General features: G+C 36.3%; 1 protein-coding gene across 1 annotated transcript in view; it reads right to left on the bottom strand.

The window, feature by feature from the left end:
• Positions 1-571: 571 nt before the first annotated feature.
• LOC100480176 (serine/threonine-protein phosphatase 4 regulatory subunit 4) overlaps positions 572-22,691 on the bottom strand; it is a 79,451-nt gene continuing 57,331 nt past the window's right edge. The window contains exons 7-19 of the mRNA XM_034643065.1: positions 22,146-22,267; positions 21,052-21,174; positions 19,834-20,003; positions 19,382-19,501; positions 16,745-16,822; positions 15,567-15,650; positions 14,795-14,977; positions 10,775-10,880; positions 9,078-9,225; positions 5,593-5,737; positions 3,152-3,193; positions 2,981-3,055; positions 572-595 (exon numbers count right to left, since the gene is read on the bottom strand). Coding sequence (XP_034498956.1) covers positions 572-595; positions 2,981-3,055; positions 3,152-3,193; positions 5,593-5,737; positions 9,078-9,225; positions 10,775-10,880; positions 14,795-14,977; positions 15,567-15,650; positions 16,745-16,822; positions 19,382-19,501; positions 19,834-20,003; positions 21,052-21,174; positions 22,146-22,267 — 1,420 coding nt within the window. The remainder of the gene's footprint in view (positions 596-2,980; positions 3,056-3,151; positions 3,194-5,592; positions 5,738-9,077; positions 9,226-10,774; positions 10,881-14,794; positions 14,978-15,566; positions 15,651-16,744; positions 16,823-19,381; positions 19,502-19,833; positions 20,004-21,051; positions 21,175-22,145; positions 22,268-22,691) is intronic.

The raw sequence follows: 22,691 nt of genomic DNA, 5'->3' as shown, positions 1-22,691 counted from the left end.
TGGCAACAAATTTGACAGCTTAGATGACAGAGAATTTGGGGTGTGGGAAGCAACTTATCAAATTTACAAAAGAAGAAATAGAAAATCTGAACAGTTTTATATCTATTAAAGTAATTGAATCCTTTCAAGAAAGGATTATCAAAATCCTTTCTAAAATGAACACTTTCGGCCTTGACTGTTTCACTAGTGAATTCTATCAAACACTCAAGGAAAAAAATAAGACCAATTTTATACAAACTCCAACAGAAAATAGAGGAAGTGGTAATACTACACATTTCATTTTATAAGGCCTGAATAACTCTTAATACCAAATTTAAAAGACCCCAAAAATGACAAAAAAGGAAATTATAGACCAGTTTCACTATGAATACAGATGAAGATTAAAAATTAGCCAAGAATCCAACAAAAGAGAAAAAGGACAACATATCATCACAAGGTAGAGTTTATCCCTAAAATATAAGATTGATTTAAGCATTGAAAAAATCAAGGTAATTCAATGTTATAACAGGATGAAGTAGAAAAAACAAGTATTTCTAAATATGCAGAAAGAGCACTTGACAAAATTCAATCGTCATTCATAAAAACTCTCAGCAGACTAGGAATAGGAGGGAACTTCCACAATTTGACAAAGGGCACCCACATAAAACCTCTTGGTAATATCATACTTAATGGTGAAAGATTGAGCTATATCAGTAAAATGACGAGGATGACTGCTTCCATCACTTCTACTCAAATGGAAGTGTTTTACTATACTGGAAGTCCTAGACCTTGCAACTAGACATAAGAAATAAAAGGCATAAACACTGAATAAGAAGAAGTAATCTTGCTATACTTAAACACGTAGTAATGGCTCATGTAGACAATCCTATTAAATCTAAAAAACTCTAGAACAAATACAAGACTAATATACAAAAATCAACAGTAACTGACAGCAATAAAATTCTAGAAAGTGAAATTAAAAATTACAATTCCATTTATAATAATTCCAAAAACCATAATATACCTAGAAATAAATCTAACAAAAGACTTCCTTAACTCTACACTTAACACTACCAATTATGTAGAAAAAAGTAAAGAAGATTAAATAAATGGAATGGTATACAATGTTCATGGACTAGAAAATTCATTGTTAAGATGGCAATTATCCAAACTGATCTATAGATCAATCCTAATTAACACACAACCTAACAAAAATTCCAGCAGATTTTTTTATATAAACAGACAACTGATTCTAAACTTTATATCAAAATGAAAAGGGTCTAGACTGGCCAAAGCAATTTAAAAAAGAGCAAAGTTGAAAAACTTACCTGATCTGATTTCAAGAATTACTATAATGTTATAGTGATAAAGACAGTTTGGAATTGCCAAAAAGATAAACATATAAATCAGTGGAACAGAACAGGGAGTCAAGAAATAAACACATACATATGTGGACAATTGTTTTTTTTTTTTTAAAGATGCTAAGGCAATTCAATAAGAGAAGTTTTCAACAAATGATGCTAGAATAATTGAATATTCAGATGGAAAAAATATATAAAACTAACTGAAATGGATCACAGACCTAACTATAAAACCTAAAACTAAAATTTCTAGAAGAAAACATAGGAAGAAGTCTTTGTAATTTTGCGATAGACAAAGGATTCTTGTAACAAACAAGCATAAACAATAAGGGAAAATACTGATAAGCTGGACCTCCTCAAAATTAAAAAGTGCCCTTCAACAGACACCTTTAGGTGAAAGATAAGCCACAACTCCAAGAAAATACTCATAAAATGTATATCTGACAAAGAAGTAGTATTCAGAGTATATAAAGAACCCTTACATCTCAATAACTGAAGAAAAACAACACATTTGAAAGTCTGAAAACAGGGGCGCCTGGGTGGCTCAGTCAGTCTGCCTTCGGCTCAGGTCATGATCCCAGCTCGGGCCACCTGCTCGGTGGAGAGCATACTTCTCTCTCTCCCCCCGCTTGTGTTCTCTCTCTCAAATAAACAAATTAAATATTTTTTAAAAAATTTAATAAAAATCTGAAAACAGACTTCATCAAATTAGAGATAAGGATGGCCCACAAACAAACGAAAAGATGTTCAACATCATTAGGCATCAGGGAGATACAATTTGAAAGCACAAATGCGACAGGATTTACATACCCACCCTATCAAGCTGAGAGGATATGGGGTAACTGAAGCCCTCCACCACAGCGATGGATATGTAAAGTGGCACAGTTTTTGTTTTTAAGTCAAGCATGCCCTACCATATGATCCAGCCATTCCATTCCTAGGTATTTCCCCAAAAGAAATGAAAACATATGCCCATCCGAAGACTTCTTCATAAATGGTCATAGCATCTTTATTTCTAACAACCACAAACTAGAAGAAACCTAAGTGTTCTTTAAGGGGTAGCTAAACAAACTGTGGTATGTCTGTAATATGGAATACTACTCAGAAATAAGAAGGAATGACCTATCGATACAACAGCATAGATGAAAGTCAAAACAATTATGATGGTGGGAAGAAGCACGAGCAGAAAATATTATACATGAACAAATTTATATAAATTCTAGTTACAAGCTAATTTATAGTGACAGAAACTAGATGAGTGGTCTTTGGGGACCAGAGTAGAAGATATGGATTACAAAGGGGCATGAGGAACTTCTGAGAGAATGGAAATGTTTGGCATTTTGATTATGGCAATGGGTTCATGGATTATCCATATGTCAAAATTCATCAAATTGAACACTTTAAATATTTGCAGTTCATTGTATGCCAATTATATACTTCAATAAAGTAGTTGTTTTTTTAAAGGCTCTCCAATGTAGTTTTCCTTCTAGTTCATAAAAGAGATTTTAAAAGATCAGGACTCTTCTTTAGTCATTTAGGAAGAAAAACAGCAGCGTGATTACTAATAAGTAATTCATAACAAAGCCCAGCTACTACTGGTCAGGAATAAGTATGTGTCTGTGCATGAGAAAACAACATACCATTTCCATAAGGAGTAGTTCTTCTCTTTCCTTCTCTTGATCCAACAAATCTTTTTCATAAAACTTTTTCTGAAACTAAGTTTAAAGTTTAAAATGAAATTATGAGACATTATGATGAGTTTCTGACAATTTTAAAATACTCTTTCAGCATAAGGTAAGGTGTGTGCTTACCGCATCCATGGACATTTCCATTCTGTCCAGCTCTAACACAGTCTGTAAGCAAAGTTGTGAAAATTATTCAGCAGTAATTAAATTAAACCAACCAATCATTTCTCAAAAAGACTCCCCTTCCAGAGAGAGGTTCAAAGAGAAGACTTCTCTACTCTGTGGAAGGCTAAATTAGAAAATCTCTGAAGTTCTTTCCAATTTTACACTGTATTTTTAAGCAGCCTCTGAAGTCCAAGATCCATTTAGACTCTAAAAGACTCTGACCTTAAAAAGAGCAAGTCTCCAGGGACACTGTGAACACACACTAAACACACGCAAATTAACAAACTTCTAATAACTCCCAGGGCCACTTTTCTCTGAATTTTCAGAAATACAAGATAATTTTTGAATTTTTTAAAAAAACTTTTAGCTAACTACATATGAGGCAAACTTTCATTTGGCTTAAAATCCTCAGTTACTTTCCGCAGAAACTTTTGACCATTGTGACATTCTAACTATTAAGAAAGACTTTGCCCTGAAAGTGTTTCTCAATTTAGTATTTCTCTTTCGGAACACATTAGTCTAAAACAAATTGTTTCAATCAAATAATGGTCCATTTAACCCAGGATTCTGACTCTGAAAGAGGACAGTACTCCTCTCCAGGAGTAACTCTGATGGCTCAAATAAAGTACGTTTATATATTCCTAGGCCCAAACCTAGCCATTGCAAATGTAATATTTATTTGAAGCCTTATTTTTATGCTGAAATTTGTGAAAATATTACACTTCATGCCATGAAATGTCCCTTTTAAATACAATTACTTCCCATCTTAAAAAACTACTGGCATAGGGGCGCCTGGGTGGCACAGCGGTTAAGCGTCTGCCTTCGGCTCAGGGCGTGATCCCAGCGTTCTGGGATCGAGCCCCACATCAGGCTCCTCCGCTATGAGCCTGCTTCTTCCTCTCCCACTCCCCCTGCTTGTGTTCCCTCTCTCGCTGGCTGTCTCTCTGTCAAATAAATAAATCTTTAAAAAAAACAAAACAAAACAAAAAACTACTGGCATAAAGCCACGCCATTTTTATCCCAAAGCTCGGTATACCTCCCTCTGAGGTTCCCATGCCAAGATTTCAGTTTGATAAACATTATACTATAGAATTTTCATGGGATTGATTGACTTCCTCATGTGACATATATCTAAAGAGCTCTAGTCTTTAGATTAGATTAATTATCCACATTAGATTAATAATCCACTCATTAATCACTTTTCTCCCTACTATAGGGTGTTTATATTATCTTTTGAGTTAATAATTCTTTCAAAAAAGTAACTAACCCTCTTATGTTTATTATTTTGAAAGTTAACCCTATTGCCTAAACTTTTGTAATTAAATGGTAAGGACAAAAATATCTGGTATAAACAAATACATGTTATATATAGAGAGAGTATGTAATATATTTTTAGATGCAGATGCATGTCCAGACTCTGGGTATTCCTGGTTAGTTTCATTGGTAAAAGAGGAATTCACATTTCAGTAAAACAAGAGCATACTAATTAATACTAAGCTGTCAAATCATTTTATTAAAAAGTTCCTCATGTGACATCTGGCAATGATTTCTAGAAACAATAGGGAAAAAAATCAAAGGATTCACTGTTTTTCCTCATCATTGATGCTAAGTTAAAGATATTAATAAATTAATTCCTCTCAGTACAAATCAGAAAGCTGAAGTTCACATTCAGATTCATAGAAGTAACCACTTTAATTCAACTTAATCTTATGAAAAATATTAGCTACACATTCAGCAAAAAGTTTCTGAAAACCATAAAGTATTTTCAGGTTTGACTTCACTAACCCAAATTTTTACTGTTTTAGTTTCTGACATCCCCAAACAACCCACATAAGATCCCGCGCTGAAACAAAACAAACAAAAAAACCCCATAAGACACAGTGTTACATTACTGAAAAAAGGAAAGCACTCAGGGTAAGAGATCTATATTCTGGCCCCGGCTCTGCCACTTGCTAATATGATCTGAAGCAGACATTTACTATCTCTAGGCCTAGAACTTTTCAAATCAAACCGATCATGAAGGCCCTTGCAGGGCTAAATTTCTATAAAGTGTGAACTTCCCAATTTTACCAACAAAGTTTTCCTGGACTATAATCCCTTATAAAGCAAGTCTGGTGGATGAAGCATTTGCTTGACCAGTGTTTATTAAGTACCTCAAATGTCCCCAGCTCTCTCTCGTGGCGTTTGTTATCACTAGTGCTAGAAGCTAATGTCTGAGTGCCCTTTGGGAGGAACATTACCAGCTGTAGCACCCGTCAGTCAAGTCAGTCACTACTACTGCCCTAGCAAAGACCTAAGTATTTTCACATATTGCCATCCTGTCAAGCTAAAACGGGGAAGAGCTCAGATTGACGCTATCTTCATGCAAGACATGCAGACGTGGTGGTAAGAGTGACACTTACTCTTTTTACGATGGCCAGAACATCCTTATCTTTTTCTTGGCAGAGGAGCTTCCTCACACACATCTCTAACTGCTGAAGCAGATGCTTATCTGCCGGGATCTTCAGGGTAGACTTCACTTTGGGCAACAAGCAGCAAAGTTTCATTCTATAATAGATTAAATAGTGTTTGCTTTTGAACGCACTTAATAACTAAGAATAATAGTAACATGAAATTGAGAGAAAATTCAAACCCCAGATAGCCTGGGAGTTTATCTATCATGTAGCAAATGTTTATGGAGTGCCTGTGATGAGTCAAGCATGCATTATTCTGGGTGCGGAGACACAACAGTGAATAAAACCAACAAATCCTCTGCTTTCGTGGAGCTTACACTGTAGGATGGGGCAGGGATGAAAGAATAAGGAAATAAGTAAAATGTCCAGCAGACAGTGCTGAGTGCTGTGGAGAAAAAGAAAGCAGGGAAAGATGAGGGAGTACCAGAGGAGGGGCGTTACAGTTCCAAAACACGTGGTCAGAGAGGGTTTCAGTGAAGGTTTCACTGAAAAGATATTATTTAAGCAAATACTTAAAGAAAATGAGGGAATAAGTAATGTGAACATCTGGAGAAGAGCATTACAAACAGGGCCCTGCAGTACATGCAAATGCCCTATAGGGGGTGCTTGCCTTGGGTGTCACCACAAATTGGCCCAAACTGGCAACAGGAGGCAAGATCGTTCAGGGCCTTATAGGCCACCGCATGGAGACTGGCTTTTCCTTTGAGCACCATAAGCAGCCATGGATAATTTTGCACAGAGGAGTGAAGTGATCTGACTTAACGTGTTGGAACGATCACCTGATTACTGGACTGAGCGAGAGGGGACGGTGGATGGTTGGAGATGGAGGGAAAACAACAGGGAGGCCCGAGCGGTAGTTCAGGCAGGAGAGGGTGGCCGCCCGAAGTAGAGCGGCTGCAGTCAGGTGGTGAGAAGTGGTTGGACTCCGTGTATTTGCAAGCAGCAGGAGGTGCTGAGGGACTGCAGCTGGGGTGGCAGAAAGGGGGTAAGGTTTTGACCTGAGCAGGTAGCAAGATGCAGTGGTTATTCGCTCAGATGGAGACGACTGCAGAAGGAGCAAGGTGGGGCGTGGGTGCACAAGACGGTGATTTACTTTTGGACAGACTGAGTCTGAAGGGCTTGTTGGATGCCATGGAAATGCTCAGTGGGCAGCTAGCTCAACATGGCTCCTGTCCAGGATGGACGTCCATGCTGGAGACGTATAGTCAGGAATCTTCAGCACATGAATGATATGCAAGCCGTGAGACTGGACGGATCACCACGGCCCGTAAGTGCAGTTGGAGAAGAAAAAAGGACAGAGTCTAGGCCCCATCCCGGTCTACACCGCATGGATAAGGAAGCAGCACGCAGACTGAAGAGCGCCAGAGAGGGGAGAGGCAATCCAGGAAAGTAGAGAGGAGGGAGTGCAGAAAACGCTCTGCTTTGCTAAGCTACTATTTTACCGCTCTGCCTGGGCTGGTTTTAGAGAGGGATGTTAGGCCGTTGCCTATGTTTTGCCTGCCGTATTCATTCATTCATATGAGTGCTCTCCAGATAGTGTTCTCTTACTCTTATGCCAAACCTGAGACAACCAAGTCCCATTCCTAGAGTCTGCAGGACCCTTTGTCAGCTAAACTTACAGTTGACAATTCTTCATATACAATAAAATTTGCTTTTCATTCAAGCAAAAAGGTGAAAGAGTCTCTTCCAACAGAATTTTCAGCTCCATCCATAGCAATAATGGTCTCAAACTCATTCAGAGCTCACCATGGATCCTGGTGATGCTTTCTCTAAATTAAGAGGTACCAGCTTCCCGAAAGAGAGTTTTTTTTTTTTTTTCCATTCTGGCAAAGGGGAAGGCTCCTTTGAATACCAGTAGTCTTTCCAGCCTTCATATGGTCTAGACTCAGTGAATTCAAATTTTAAACATTCACTTAAGGAAAAACAAAAACAATAGACTATGCATACTTCATTCTTCATAACTCAAGGCAGGTCTAGAAAACCTATATTCAACAGACGGTACAGAAGCCATAGTGCTGATTTATCTCTGTGAGAATCCTGGGCCCATGAGATGATAACGATTTTAAGATTAGGTATCACAGCTTTCCGGTCAGCTAAATTCTTTACTTACGCAATCTCAGGTATTTATCCCTCAGGACACCCTATGAATTGGGTAACTAAGGAAACTGGTGCGCAGAGAGATTATGTAACTTGCCCAAAGACACACAGCTAGGACAGAGCTGGGAATCAGCTCAGGCGGTGTGGCTCCAGAAACCCTCCTCCTAACCATACGACCCCACCGCTCTTGCCTGTGATGGCTTTCCTTCTACCTACACATCTCTATAGAGTTGGGCAATCACTTTTGTATCCAAAAGCCAATCGGTGAATGATGTTGCTGGACCCATTTGTTTGGTTGGCAGCTGCCCAGGCAGAAGAGTGGAAACCAAGAAAAACTGCCACTCAATGATCTCTTGCCCCTCAAAATAACCAGTATTCATGGAGCAATGTTCAATTAATCTTCATTTGGTTTTTGAATTGGCAGCTTGCTATCTCTTAGGGTCAATGCTATGCTTAAAAGTCATATTGACCTAGGTAGAGATGATTTCATTTCCTTTCAAATAAGTTTTGTCAACTGCTTGATAAGTGATAATTCATTACGCTGGGAGGTGCTTTTCTAGAGTCAGGACTTTAATTTGCAACATGTTAACAACGTAGTTAGATTCATTAGTTACTTAGCACAGATGAGATGCACAAAATACTGAAGCCAATGCAGTGGCATTTTCTGTATTTTCTTACACTAAAAATATAAAACAAAAACCAATTTCTTGATTGCCCCTAAAAATGGACAGAACTTCACCAAGCCAACTTTGTTATTTTTTCTTTAGTCTTGGAAGATCCATAAATTAAGACTATCTACTCAACCTTCTCCTGATGCCAATATGTGTATCCAAGTGGCAGGGGAAGCCTGCCGGTCTGGCTTTGACTACTGCGCTCTCTCAATAAACAAACGACTGGGACAGTTAAAAAAAAGATTATCCTTCCAAGTCCTATTGAGGCTCATCAATTAGGACTACTAGGAATTTCAAAATAAGTATAAATTATTTACTTGTTTTTTTAAATTGACTATGGGAAAGGTTTTGCATGTTCATTATAGTAGATAAGTAGATATATTATAGTAGATACATTTAAAAGTACAATTTTTTCAAATTCATTTGAAAAACTGCCATGCAATGATCTCTTACCCCTCAAAATAACCAATATTCATGGAGCAATGTTCAACTAATCTTCATTTGGTTTTTGAATTGGCAGCTTGCTTTCTCTTAGGGTCAATGCTATGCTTAAAAGTCATATTGACCTAGGTAGAGATGATTTCATTTCCTTTCAAATAAGTTTTGTCAACTGCTTGCAATTCATTTTCAAATTCATTTAAGCATTTCCTTGGATTGGTACCATACCTCACATTTGCCACAGGATCATGGGTCAGTTCAATAGCAGGTAGAAAGAAATATTTACAGAAAAATGATTTGGAAAAGATCTCTATAATAAATTCACAGGTATCCAAAAATCGAAGTCTATTCCAGTAACTCTTTCCTTGGCCCAGTTCTAGAAACAACAATAACAAAAAAGAGAAGTTCAATTTTTCCTACATGAAATTATATGTGACAAAATCAAACACACAAAATCCATGACAAGTTCTTTGTATCCATAATTTGTTTAGCAAATACAAGAGGTAAGAGAAAAAAAAACATATTATCCAATCCAGATTTGTAGACTCCCAAAATAATGACATCTCAAAAACCAGAAAAAATGTAATTTTTAAGTATTGAATATATATACTATTTTTGATCACCCATTATGTACTGAGTACTTTACATGAGTACACATTTAATCCTGAAAAGCAATCCAATGGGATAAGCATAGATTTATTCTCCTGTGAGGAAATTCAGAGGTCAAAGTCACAGAGCTGGTAGGTTCAGAGCTGGAATTCAAATGCAAGTTTGTATTACATCGGAAACCGGGGATGTACTGTATGGTGACTAACATAATATAATAAAAAATCATTTAAAAAAATTCAAGTTTGTAGAATTTCAAACTTTGAAGTTATATTTGATCAATCAAAGTAACTGTTTTGTCTCATTTCCATAAGAATGCTTTGAAATGGTTAAAGTCATATGTAAACACTGAATTACAATAACTCAGGTTAACATTTAAAGGATTATTTTCTCCCTTATTACACAAATGTTCAAAAGCAAAATACTTAATATTTAAAACCAAACAGAATCTCCTTACAAAATAAAACTGATTCTAAATGTGAGGTCCTACCACTGAAAAATGAAAATTACATTAAACCAGAGTAAAAAAGAGAAAGATTAAAGTATACTGAGCATAATTTTTCTTAAACAGAATTTTATACACTCTAATTTTTGGAAAGTGATGATCCATACTTAAAATGGTAAACTTCAATAATCAGAAAATCCCATTACCTACCCATGCTGGATAACAGAGTTTAATAAAAGCATTAAGACATTATGGTCAAAGTAAGTATATAGTAATTAAAAAGGATATATAAGTGTATGCCACTATTTCTAGAATTAACACTTCAACCAAAGGTTTTTATCTTGATTTTAGCCCTTAGTAATTTAAAATAAATTTGCATTTGTTAGTTGACTTAATTTTTTGAAGACATTATGAACCACCTAGGCTTACCAGATTCAAATTTACGTGTACTATCAACCCTGCTCAAGGAAACAAACCAAAACCCCCTCATTCTGTTAATATTTAAAATAAAAACATAAAATAAATTACTACATTCATGGATATTCTACTCATATTTTAGTTCCAAATGCCATTTCATCAAGGTAGAAACTAGACTTTCAACATAAATATACATTATTTTAATTTCTCAAGCGTAGAAACTCACTAAAGAAGGCCCAGACTAATTACTCCCATGCATCACAGACTGATCCCGTCATATAGATTTCTAAAACCAAATAAATAAAAAAATAAATAACCTACAAAACTCAAATACAAACACACTTAGATATTTACCAGAATCAGCCTAACTATTCATGGCAAAATGACAAAGTCAGTCAGAGCTAACTAAGGCCAGTTTACTTTCTGTTTTTCAAAATGAGAGGCAATGAATACTTACGTTCAATTAATTTTTGAATGACCTCGTGTCTCTGTTCTTGTTTACGATTATAGCGTAGAAAAATGCACAGGGTTCGTGAAGCTGCCTTTTGGACAGGCAAGACATTCTTAAAAGAAATAGGTAAGAAAGACAATTAAACCAATCGAATAGCACAATTTTGCTCCACAAATCAATTCTCAGTTTTGGCCAAAAGCAAGAACAGTGTTGGCCTCTCAAATCACTGTGGAAGTATCTTCGTAATTTAGTGTTAATATCACTCAGGCAAATCAACCAAAGTATCACATTACAAAGTTCATGTAGTTTGGCATGGTTATTTCCAAATCGTCCAGGTCTGATTTATATTTGACTCTCCTCTCTCTGCCACTTCAGCTTAAGTGACATTCTCCCCAAATACGTCTCAGCCACCCATCCTCTTTTATTTTTAACTTTTTTTATTATATTATGTTAGTCACCATACAGTACAACCCTGGTTTCCGATGTAAAGTTCGATGATTCATCAGTTGCGTATAACACCCAGTGCCCCATGCAATGCGTGCCCTCCTTACTACCCATCACCAGTCTATCCTGTTCCCCTACCCCCCTCCCCTCTGAAGCCCTCAGTTTGTTTCTCAGAGTCCATAGTCTCTCATGCTTCATTCCCCCTTCTGATGACCCCCCTTTATTTATCACCTTCTTCCCCTACCGATCTTCCTAGTTCTTATGTTCCATAGATGAGAGAAATCATATAATTGTCTTTCTCTGCTTGACTTATTTCACTTAGCATTCTCCTCCAGTGCCGTCCATGTTGCAGCAAATGTTGAGAAATCGTTCTTTCTGATAGCTGAGTAATATTCCATTGTAAAAATGGACCACAACTTCTTAATCCAGTCACCTGTTGAAGGACATCTCGGTTCCTTCCACGATTTAGCTATTGTGGACAATCCTCCTATGAACATTGGGGCGCATATGGCCCTTCTCTTCACTACGTCTGTATCTTTGGGGTAAATACCCAGTAGTGCAATTCAGCCACCCATCCTCTTAGCCATTCCCTGGACCTTGTCATTCATTTATTCAACAAGTATTTGCAAGAACATGCCCTGTGTCAGATACATCACCAAAAGCGTGCCACTTCTAAAATAAAAATCTAGAGATTTCAGGGTCAGGTATCCTCTTCAATCCTTCCGGCTTCCTTCTGCCCCTTCAACCTCAGTGTCATTCACTGAACTCCCTGGTCCATACCACAGATACAACTGAGAATCCAAGGGACACCGTATCAGTAACTCTTACTAGTGTTCTATGCTCCTTTGTCTTTTGAATTTCTGTCACACTACTAAACAGAACTCATTAATTTTAAATGAATTCAATCATCTATCTTTACTGGGTTTTGGTTCAAATTATATATTAGAGAAAAATCTCTCAACCAGATACATTGTGTCCAGTATAAAATTCATGTTCATCATCTTGGCTCACATATAAATACGATAACATTTAATTCTTGAAGATTCAGAGTATTATAGTAGGAATCCTTGAAATTCAAGTAACATAAAACTTTACATTGCTGGGACTGTACTTCCTGCAACCTCCTTCTGTATTTTATACAAGCTATTTCTTTCTATTAAGTACTATTTTGTGTGGTGTTTTTAATGTGTTAAATGTAAAAGGAGAATATTCACTATGAATTAGAACAAAAAGTTCAAGAAATGTACATAAACAGAAGCATCACTGGAATTTAAAAAATGAATTTTAGATAAATGAACTAAATAAAAACATGTTACTCTTTTCTTTCATTTTGTACATACTAAGAGAATTTCAAACACATAAATACTAGTCATATGAAAATATGTATATTTTGTACCTCACAGTAAAACATAAGTTATTTTTTGGGCCAGAAATCAAAGACAAATGTAATCATATCAAAAACAAGTTAAGAGCCAGCCTGACTAACTTGTGACAATCAGAGTACACCGATAATGACTGCAGTTGATTAAAACAATATTTGATATTAGAGAATGAGCCCGAAAGAGAGAAAAAAAACCAAAACAAAACCCGGCTGTCACCACTGGAAGTGGCTCCTGCACCAACTCCTAGCTCTGAAAATTGATCAGAGAAGGAAAACACTAAGGATCACATGAGGAAATGTGTTTCAGCATCATCAAATTACCCATATGGATAAGTAAAGCATCTCTTCAGAGAAGAATGCCATGAAAAATGTAGAAGGGATAGAATTTTTAAAAATCACTCTTCTGCAGTTCTAATAAAAACAGATTCAGGAAGGATCATCAGTAGACGCTAAACCTAACAGGTGTGAGGTTGATGAACGACTGGTGTTCCGGTTCCGTGATAATACGCCCTTTGTCTCTTTTGTTCACTGTCGTATCCTGGTACCCAAAATACAGTGCTTGGCACATGGTAAGCACTCAATAAATTTTGCTGAATGAATGAATGAGTATTAGGACCACTGGATATGGATTTAAAAATATAAATCTTCCTCTTTCTCCACGGCATCCTCTCTGATCATGGAAAGTGTGCTGTAATAATCACTATCTCCTTTTAAGTGTGGAATTACTGCCTCGTAAAAGAAAAGAGCAAAACAATCTCTTAGGCTTACAGGTACTTAGTTCACGTTCTATGTTGTAAATCATTTCTCTTTCTTGATAAGTGGAGTTAAAAATACGGATTATGTATTTTTAGCTTTGTAAACACAGCATGCCTACTAAATCATCAGGCTGAGATAAACAATTAAGATCGAACCCCACAGCACTTGCCAGCATCTGTAAACACATCATTCATCCTGTTGTGTTAACTATCCCGCCACCACCCTTTAGAACACAAGCTCCGTTAAGAGCAGGAGTCTGTCTGTCTTATCCACTCCTACATCCCTGACTCCAGAAACAGCTCCTGACATATAGCAGCCACTCAAATAGGTGATTTCTGAATAAAATAATTCATCAATTCTGCTCAATTTTATGTGAAATTTCCTGTGTGGCACACTCACGTACTGTCCTCTGATAAGGGAGTCATTGATGTCAAAATCATTTCTGAAGACCGTTACAGCTATAATGTGACCTTCACCTGTAGGTTATGTTTTAGTGAATGAAATTAACCTGTAGAAGTGTTATTTCATGAAATGTATGCCCAGTTTTTTTTTTTTTACTTACGTTACAAATGACACCTATAATGTTATTTTTTTTCTTTTTATCCTTTGAAGCTAAACTTGATTTTGGTTTTCTGAAATGGCTATTAGATTTCATTAACTCCCTTTTATTGAGAACAATGAGAATATAAAGCACTTTTTCAACAGTTTCTACGTTTGTACACGTTATATGGGGACTTTTTCATACTTCAAAAATGATAGGAAGACATCATATTAAATGCACAGTGAACTGTGGGTTAAAAAAAAACCTCTGAAATTTCTGTGAAAGAGATAGACAACTTACTCTCTGGGGGATTTGAGTACAAACCTTTTCCCTTTTTTCCTGCTTTTGACTCTAATTTTAAGGTTATCCATAGTAGACTATCATGTTTTTAACATAAGTTTTGTCTGTTACACAGCCACTTTTTAGAGTCACTTTAAAAGAAAAAGCAACTTCACAAAGATTTAGGGGCTTACAGGATGTCTTGGCAACATGGCATAGTTGGGGTAGGCTCTGAGGCCAGGACACACAAAAGGTGTATGTCAGAGCAAAAGGAACTCAGCAGTCGAGATCACAGACTCCTGACAACCTGCCTTTTGAGAAGAACTTTATCAAGTTTGAAGTGAGTCTGTTTGCATTCTCCTTGGCAACATACGGAAAAAGGGGTAAGTAAAGGTACCACCTGTTCATTCTTCAATGCAGCTATGTAGACAATGTTCAAAAACAAGCATTAGTGAGGAGCACAGAGAAATCTGAGCTTCCCCTCGGGGATCTGGGAAGATAACATCCTTCCGGGGCAAAATGGAATAAACACAGTTTGTTGTACTATTTTGAGAATGGGAAGAATTTGGTGATTCCAAAATCAGGTGTGAGTTTAAAAGAATTAGATAAAAGGTACGGGGCTTACATTTGTCATCATGATTGTGAACATTCTTTGTAAGAAACGATAATAAATCTGATCACTTGATATGATATGTGGCAGACAGGCATATTTCTGCAGTAGCTTCTCATGAGTTCTCCATTTCAAGGAGGCTGCCGCTCGCTGCTCAGCGGCTGTGAGGGCTGGGATCAAGTCAGGCAGAGATGATAACTGAAAAAAAGCAACATCAGAAGATGGATGATAATAAATCAATTGCAGCATTCCGTTGAACTATTCAGTCTTATAATACATTGGGGAGAGAAACACTCTCACTCATTTCAGAACCTAGGAGGATCTCAGTTGTCACAGGGAGATAATTATCTGGCAAAATCAAATAAGTTTTTAAAAATCCGTAAGTAAAATACATGGTTACTGAAAACAAAATTTTGAAATACAGAATGGGACTCAATCCTTCTAAAGTAAAATTTGTCATATTTGGCTGTTGGAAAATTTTGACCTTCTACATTCCTACTCTTTTGTCCTCACCAGATGCTATTCTTGGAATTATAATTAATGCTAATAAAAACTGAAACTATGAATGGAAAATCCGAGGACAATAAGAATCATGGTAATGGAAGAACTGTAGGGGAAATTCAGGCTGTTGAAGCTCCCACAGACATTTACTGAGCACCTGCTATTATGGGGCAAGCACTACTTTAGATGATTTCCACGCCTTCTCGCGTTGATTCCCCGCAACGACTCTGTAGAGTAAGATCATATTTAAAACATTTCAGGAATTTCTTTGATATATGGGATTTACCTTATTTTCTTGAACACTGCTCTCTCCACCAGTAGACATAAGTTCAAGGATTTCTGGAAGATGATCTATGAGGGCATCTAGTACCTTTTAACAGAGAGATCGAGTTTTGTTATGGCAGCTACTGTTTTTCTAAGCCAGATCAGCCTCCTATGGCAATTTCTGTGCAGAAACACTATTATTTACCAAACAACATTTGGGGAACTTCTTTTCCTACGTTGCCCTCTTCTTGCTGGAACGTCTTAGAAACAATCAACTGTCTTGATTAAAACTACCTTTGAAAAGAGTTTAGTATATCTGCCCCTTGATAGTTTGTTCAAATAACCTAGATCTGAGACAGCTACTTCTCTACAACCAATATGCTGAGAAACTGCCTCTCAACTTCTAAAAAGCAATTTAAGCCAAATAATACCCTCAGCAATGTGTAAATGTTGATGAGTTGAGCTTTGGCAAGCTAGTAGTCATTTGGAAGAACGGGATATACGAAATGCAGCATCAAAGTAAAGTATTTCAGGGGCGCCTGGGTGGCTCAGTCGTTGAGCGTCTGCCTTCAGCTCAGGGCGTGATCCCAGGGTCCTGGGATGGAGCCTGGCATCGGGCTCCCTGCTCAGTGGGAAGCCTGCTTCTCCCTCTCGCACTCACTCTCTTGTGCTCCCTCTCTCACTTGTGTCTCTGTCAAATAAACAAAATCTTTAAAATAAATAAATAGATAGATTAATTAATTAATTAATTAAATAAAAAGTAAAGTATTTCAGTTTCCCCAAGTATACTCCCCAAAGAATGTTGAGAGAAAAAAAGATATAAAAAGTGATATAAAATAGGATTACATTTATGTAAAATAAAAACCTTTTCATAGCAAAAAAAAAAAAAAGAAAAACTTAAAAATATAACAAAACAGAAACACTGATTGGAACTAAAGGCATCTTTTTGTCTGTCTACCTTTTGGTATATCCTAAATTTTTCTTAATAAACAAATAAACATACATATTTTAAAACCCAGTATTTTTCTTTTAAAGATCTCAACATTCAGTCTATGATACAATGGCACATTGTCTTGACGCTTTGGGGGCTAGTCAGCTGAAAGAATTCACGCAATTCCTAAGAAGCAGGGTGAAAAAGGGCAGTGATAATATTCAGACTTAACAAAAAGAAGTAAAAACCAAAGAGTAAGAAGATATTACCTCCAGTGATTCATCTTGTAATAATGTTATTAGTTCTTTATGTATTAAATATACTCCAGAATTCAGAAGTTTAGATACCTGAAATGGAGCGATAAAGTCTCTCAGACTTAAAACTACTAGACATCTAAAGGTTATAATAAAGATTTTACAAAATACATCCCTGTTAGACACGTCTTCTAAAACGAAACTAGGTTACAACAGAAATACAAAAATTAGATTTCTAGAAAAATTACCTGCATAGAAAACCAGCTTTTTAGTCTGCTTTGTGACACTCTGGAGTGTGGTCACATGAGGCTGGGAAAGTCAGTGCCCACATGGGCGTAGAAAGTACGGGATGGATTTATCAGAGGCTAATTTTCGTATCACAAGCAGTAAGCCCGTGGACACCTCTAGCCCATATTTTAAAGTCTTACAGCAGCCAGCAGGGTCTGACAGGACATCGCGGCCACAAGAGCATGCATTCTGGTCCAGCGCCTCCCGGAGAGGGCAGGCGCTACAGGAGGTCAGTGTGACACGGGCATGGAGGGGACCCTAAGCAAGCAAGACACTGAAGATTTTCCCATCAAAGACTTCAACCAGCACAAGAGGAGATGGGAGGCTCTCTTCTAGCTCCCTTGTGAATAAATCTGCTTTTCTTCCTCCAGGCAAACTCAGAACCCACAATGGTAAATTCACCAGTTACTATGTCATCTTTTTTTTTTTTTCCTTTTCTTTTTTGGGTTTGGTGTTTTGTTTGCTTGTTTGTTTGTTTTTACATATTGGGCTTCTGGGTAAAATTTTATTTGGTCGGTGGGGGGGGAGCTTCCTGGATAAAGAAAGTATTTTAAAAACTTTGCTCTACAGGGTTGTTTCTGAGTTGTTCAAAATATTTTCAAAATAATATATTTCTGAAAAACAAGATTAAAGTTAGGACATAGTAAAAGAACTATTAGAATTTAACAACAGCGGAGTGAGAAAAATTTAAATTCACCAGTGGATTTTCACTACTCAAAAGGATAAACCTAGACTAACAGTCTATTTTATGGAGTATTAGTAACAGCCTACCTACACAGTATGATGGAGAGAACATGGCAACCCGCCACCCAGTAAAGAGCTACAGCAACGATCTCCAAACTCACTCCTACCAGTGAAGTATTTTTATGGACACATTTCAAGATGTTTATCTATAGGGTGTTAACATATTATGTCCACTATAAAACACACAAAAAATGAAATATGAAAGGGATGAGATAAAAATAAACATAAGTAAAAACTCTAATATTATATAAATACTGCGTTCTCAGATGCTAACCTTATGAAACCATCTCTAGAGACCATTCATATAACACACAAGCACGCACAATAACCAAGACTACGTGCCCCCTTAATGCACAGCGGAGACAGATACTTCACTCAGCTAGCAGTGCCCTCTGTTCTTTCCCCTCCTCCAAAAGCATATTTCTATAGCTATGTTTACAAAGATGACTTAATTGTGCAACACTGGAATTATTTTAATTAATTGTACCATTTAAAGGAACTTGTCCTAGATTTTGCACAATGAACATTTCATTCATACCAGAAAAAAATGTTATTTAAATGAAGCAAAGACTATCAGCCAACAGCCAAGAGTCTTAAGCAAAATAATAATGATGCTATGGATACCTTGGGCACTTTCAGATAACCTCACAACACTCTGCTGTAGGAACACAGTGTGAGGAAGGGGCTGACATCCTCTCATTGAGACTAAGAATATTTAGATACCTCTTATAAAGAAAGGAAGTATGTTATTATGGCTCTTATAAAGAGATATTTATGTTTTGAGTTGATAAGTTATAGTTTATACATCTTTACTGCACCTACAGCATACATATGCTTACTGGGATCATCTAAGACACGTACCCAAATTCCAACCTCAAGCGTTAAGCAGTCAATGACATTCATCATAAAAGTTTAAATTCACTTTTGCTCTTACAGAGAGTTGTAATAGCTGAACCTAATAACTATGTTCACGAAACATGATTCATTTGCAGTAAAAACCATAAATTTAGGGCGCCTGGATGGCTCAGTCAGTCAAGCATAGGCCTTCGGCTCAGGTCATGATCCCAGGGTCCTGGGATGGAGTCCCCCTGCTCAGCAGGGAGTCTGCTTCTCCCTCTCCCTCCACCCCTCCCACTGCTCATGCTCTCTCGCTCTCTCAAATAAATAAATAAAATCTGTAAAAAACCCAATAAATTTAAATATTCTGTCTCTCAATTTTCCATTTATTCTCAAGTTCTTGAGTTTAGACACAAAGTTAAATATAAATATTGTAAAGCATATAAAAACTGATTTTACTAGCAAAGTTGCAATACCCATGTTCACACCACAATGTCTGGCTTAAAGTAAGCACTTAGCATAGATATACAGAGTGAATGGATTAGTAAGTGATAAATGATTATAATGTGTTTATGTAAATGAATTCTATAAACATACTAAGAGAATTATGGGAATTTTAAAATAACATTTAGGAACATAATATGAAAGACATATGGAGCCTATATCTTGTTAAAAACCTTTGTAAACAGAAGTGTACACAATACCAAAAACTCAACTAGCATTCATCGGTGGAATTAACAACAAACGTAAAGTTGCAAAGTCATATCACTTCTTCAGACTTACTTCATAAAAGCAAATAGCAATAGTGTATCTGACTGGTACTTCAGGGTCATGACAAAGGCAGAAGAATGTAGAATAGAGTTCCATGTGGAAGTTTTTAGGATCAACAAAAACAATCATGGCCTGGTGGAGGTGGAAGGGAGAAGATGAGTGGGAGGAGAGAAAAACATGCATCAATACCTAATATTACAATCGTTTCATTTATATTGAAATCATGTCCTCTGAATAATAATTAGATAGAGATTATATTTGGAAGATCCAAATGCATACATACAGTTCTAATTTATACATAAAGATAAATATACGTTACACCAGTATTACTTATTACCCACTGTATATACCAGACATAAGGCTAAGCAGGTGTCAAATATGGCCATATTTTTTAATGCTATCTATTCATAAATTTTAAAGTTATAATCAAAATGCTTAGTCAATACAAATACATAATTTATTACCGGGAAGTTATAAGCACAGTTCTTCCGGACTGAAATATATTTCTTCTCCTGCTCTAGGATTTGGGGTGGAATCTGATTTTCCTTGTGTCCATTTTCTTGTTGCAAACCCAATGTACAGAGTTTCTTATAAAACTCCAAAAATCTCAAGTGTTGATCTGGAGTAAAAATTCCTAAAACGAACGTAAAACCTTTGTTCAACATTTTAATTGAAAACAAAAATAAAGAGAGAAGAGCAAAGTACAATACATACATAATTGGAGCCAAATAGTCAAGTAAATGGCTAAAGAACATAAATAAAAGCAACAGTGAGGGAAGAGTACCTATTATGAAGAAATCCAACAGGTCAATTGTTTCACCTTCTGTTAATTTTAATAATATTTTAATTTTAATTTTGATAGTATAGCCTACACAATGCAGGAATTACAACTGCATTAATTTCTGCAGTATCTACCAGACCACAGACCACTAACAAGTCACTACAATGATAGTATATCAGGGCCATCACTGCTATTCATTTATCATAAATATTCTAAAACTATCTGCAGAAAAGACATGTATATGTTTCTGCAGAGAAGGCGCTTAAAAACTCAATCTAAAAGATGGCAAAGCAAACTCAAAATATTTTTGATCAGTGGACTGGTTCCACATTCATAAACTATGTCAGGGAGCTAGGAACTCATCATACACTGTAGTACTTATTTTCAACAGCCTGTTAAAAGTCTACAATACACATTTTTAAAAATGTTTTACTATGCCAGATGGTTATAACTTAATTTATGCTAACATTATTATAGTAAGCTAAGAACTGAGTAATATGTTCAAAATGCCAAGTTGTATTATGCTGATTCTAAGTTGAAATGCTCACATGATATATTAATTATCCAGGAAATAGTTAATTAGGGTATACTTACTATGTACCAATAGTTAATATAAGTGAGCTTCTTTTATCATATGCCAACTGGTACATCAATGTAAAATATTCAGAAATTTAAAAGAATGCCTATTTCATTCTGTCGCTGTTCTTTCAAATAGGTTCTATTGGGGGGAAAGTCATTTTTAAATGTATTCTAAATTATGCTATCAAAAATCTAAGGCCTCTTAAGATTTTACACACTTAAAGGAGAGGTTTTACAACTGGAGAGCTGAAGTTTAGTGGCCGAGATAGAAGAAAAAGGAAAAAATTATCTACAATCTTGAAATTCTTAAGATATATCATACCATATAGTCCATGGCATAGTTTTCCTAAATGGAAAGATAAGGAAATAAGAATTGATTCATCAGCTTTGAAAGATTTTTCACAAAATGATTTCACTAAGGGAAGTATAGTTTGACTTCTGTCATCTGGAAAACAAAACAAAATAAAACATACTTTAGATCTAGTAACCTACACTGCACATGTAGAAATTAATACACACACAGATCCCAGAAAGAAAAATTACCATGTTAGCCACATCGTAACAGAAAATATCTGCCAGCAACGGTGGTGGAGGTGTGGGGGACAGAAGCAGTGAGAGGAGAGTTGAGATCGTCAAAAACTTCAATGCCAGGCGGAGGGGCTCGGAGTTTCAGTGCGCCTGTTTACTGAATTTCTTCACTGTTACTTCTCAGAAGACACCTCCTTAAGAAGCTAATGAATTTTTTTTTTAAGTAGGCTCCACGCCCAGAATGGAGCCCGATGCAGGGCTTGAACTCACAACCCTGAGATTAAGATCTGAGCTGAAATCAAGAGCTGGACACCCAATTGACTGAGCCACCCAGGTGCCTCAGAAGTTAATTAATACTTTTAAAATACATCTGCTGGCTATAAATTGCTGATATATTAGCAATATTTTTGTCTTAATTCTAAATACTCTGAATTTCCCATAGTCCCCTTAAACTTTCAGAAAGGCACCACTACTGTATTAAGGGTCTGACTTCCTGTCAGTAAAAGTAAATGCAGCTACGGGCTTATTAGTATTATTATTCCTGTTACTATCACCACAGTTCAGTACCACAACAACTGTTTTAATTAAATAACATTTATCAGACAAACAGTTATTGTATTTCTCCTCCTGTGGCCATGAGATTTCTAGCATTAAGATATTAAAGTGGGGAAATTAATTTAGACATTGTTTTAGTCAGCATCTTTCCTAGGGTCAATTAGTTGAACAAGTTAGAGGCTAATTACCAAGCCAAATTCTTAGGAAGGGAGGCTTAATGTTCATCACAGTGTCAGAAATTCTGTCCTTTATCTTCCTTTATGCCCTATCAGTGATACAAAACAGGGGAAAACACTGCTTTCAGAGCAAAGATGTGTCCACATGAAGATTTACCTGTATCAAACACATCAAGCAGATTAACCAAAGTTTCGAAAGCTGCAAGACGCACACTGCTGCCTTCATCCCTAGAGAGTTCTATCAGTTCAGGGAGCACCACGCTTTTTGTAAGTTCTGTCCTGCACAATAAGTAACAGAAGAAAACAAATCAATTCAATAAATTATAGCAAGAACTGATTAAGAACAAGTCATGGTGCCAGGTGCTGTAGATAATAGGAAAAATCATAAAGACGGGGTTCCTACTCTCCAGATGCTCGCAGTCTGGTTGGAAAGCATGATATAAACATAAGAAACATTAATAGTAATTGCATAATTACTTAAATCAATTCTAGTTCCACCAGGATAATATTATTACCTACGAGATCTTAATGATCAGAAGTTTATATTAAATTTTATAAATTTTAACACAGTTTTCCATATTAAGCAACGCGCCAATGATCTGGACTAATCAGAAAAACTTAACAGTAGTGATTGTAGAAACCTTAACAAAATCTTTTTCTCAAGATTTCAAGGGATAAATTACTTTTTCATTTGCCTAAAATG

This window comes from Ailuropoda melanoleuca, chromosome 14 (assembly GCF_002007445.2).
Source record: "Ailuropoda melanoleuca isolate Jingjing chromosome 14, ASM200744v2, whole genome shotgun sequence".
In the NCBI taxonomy this organism is placed as follows: Eukaryota; Metazoa; Chordata; class Mammalia; order Carnivora; family Ursidae; genus Ailuropoda; species Ailuropoda melanoleuca.
This window is presented reverse-complemented; position numbering and strand designations above follow the sequence as displayed.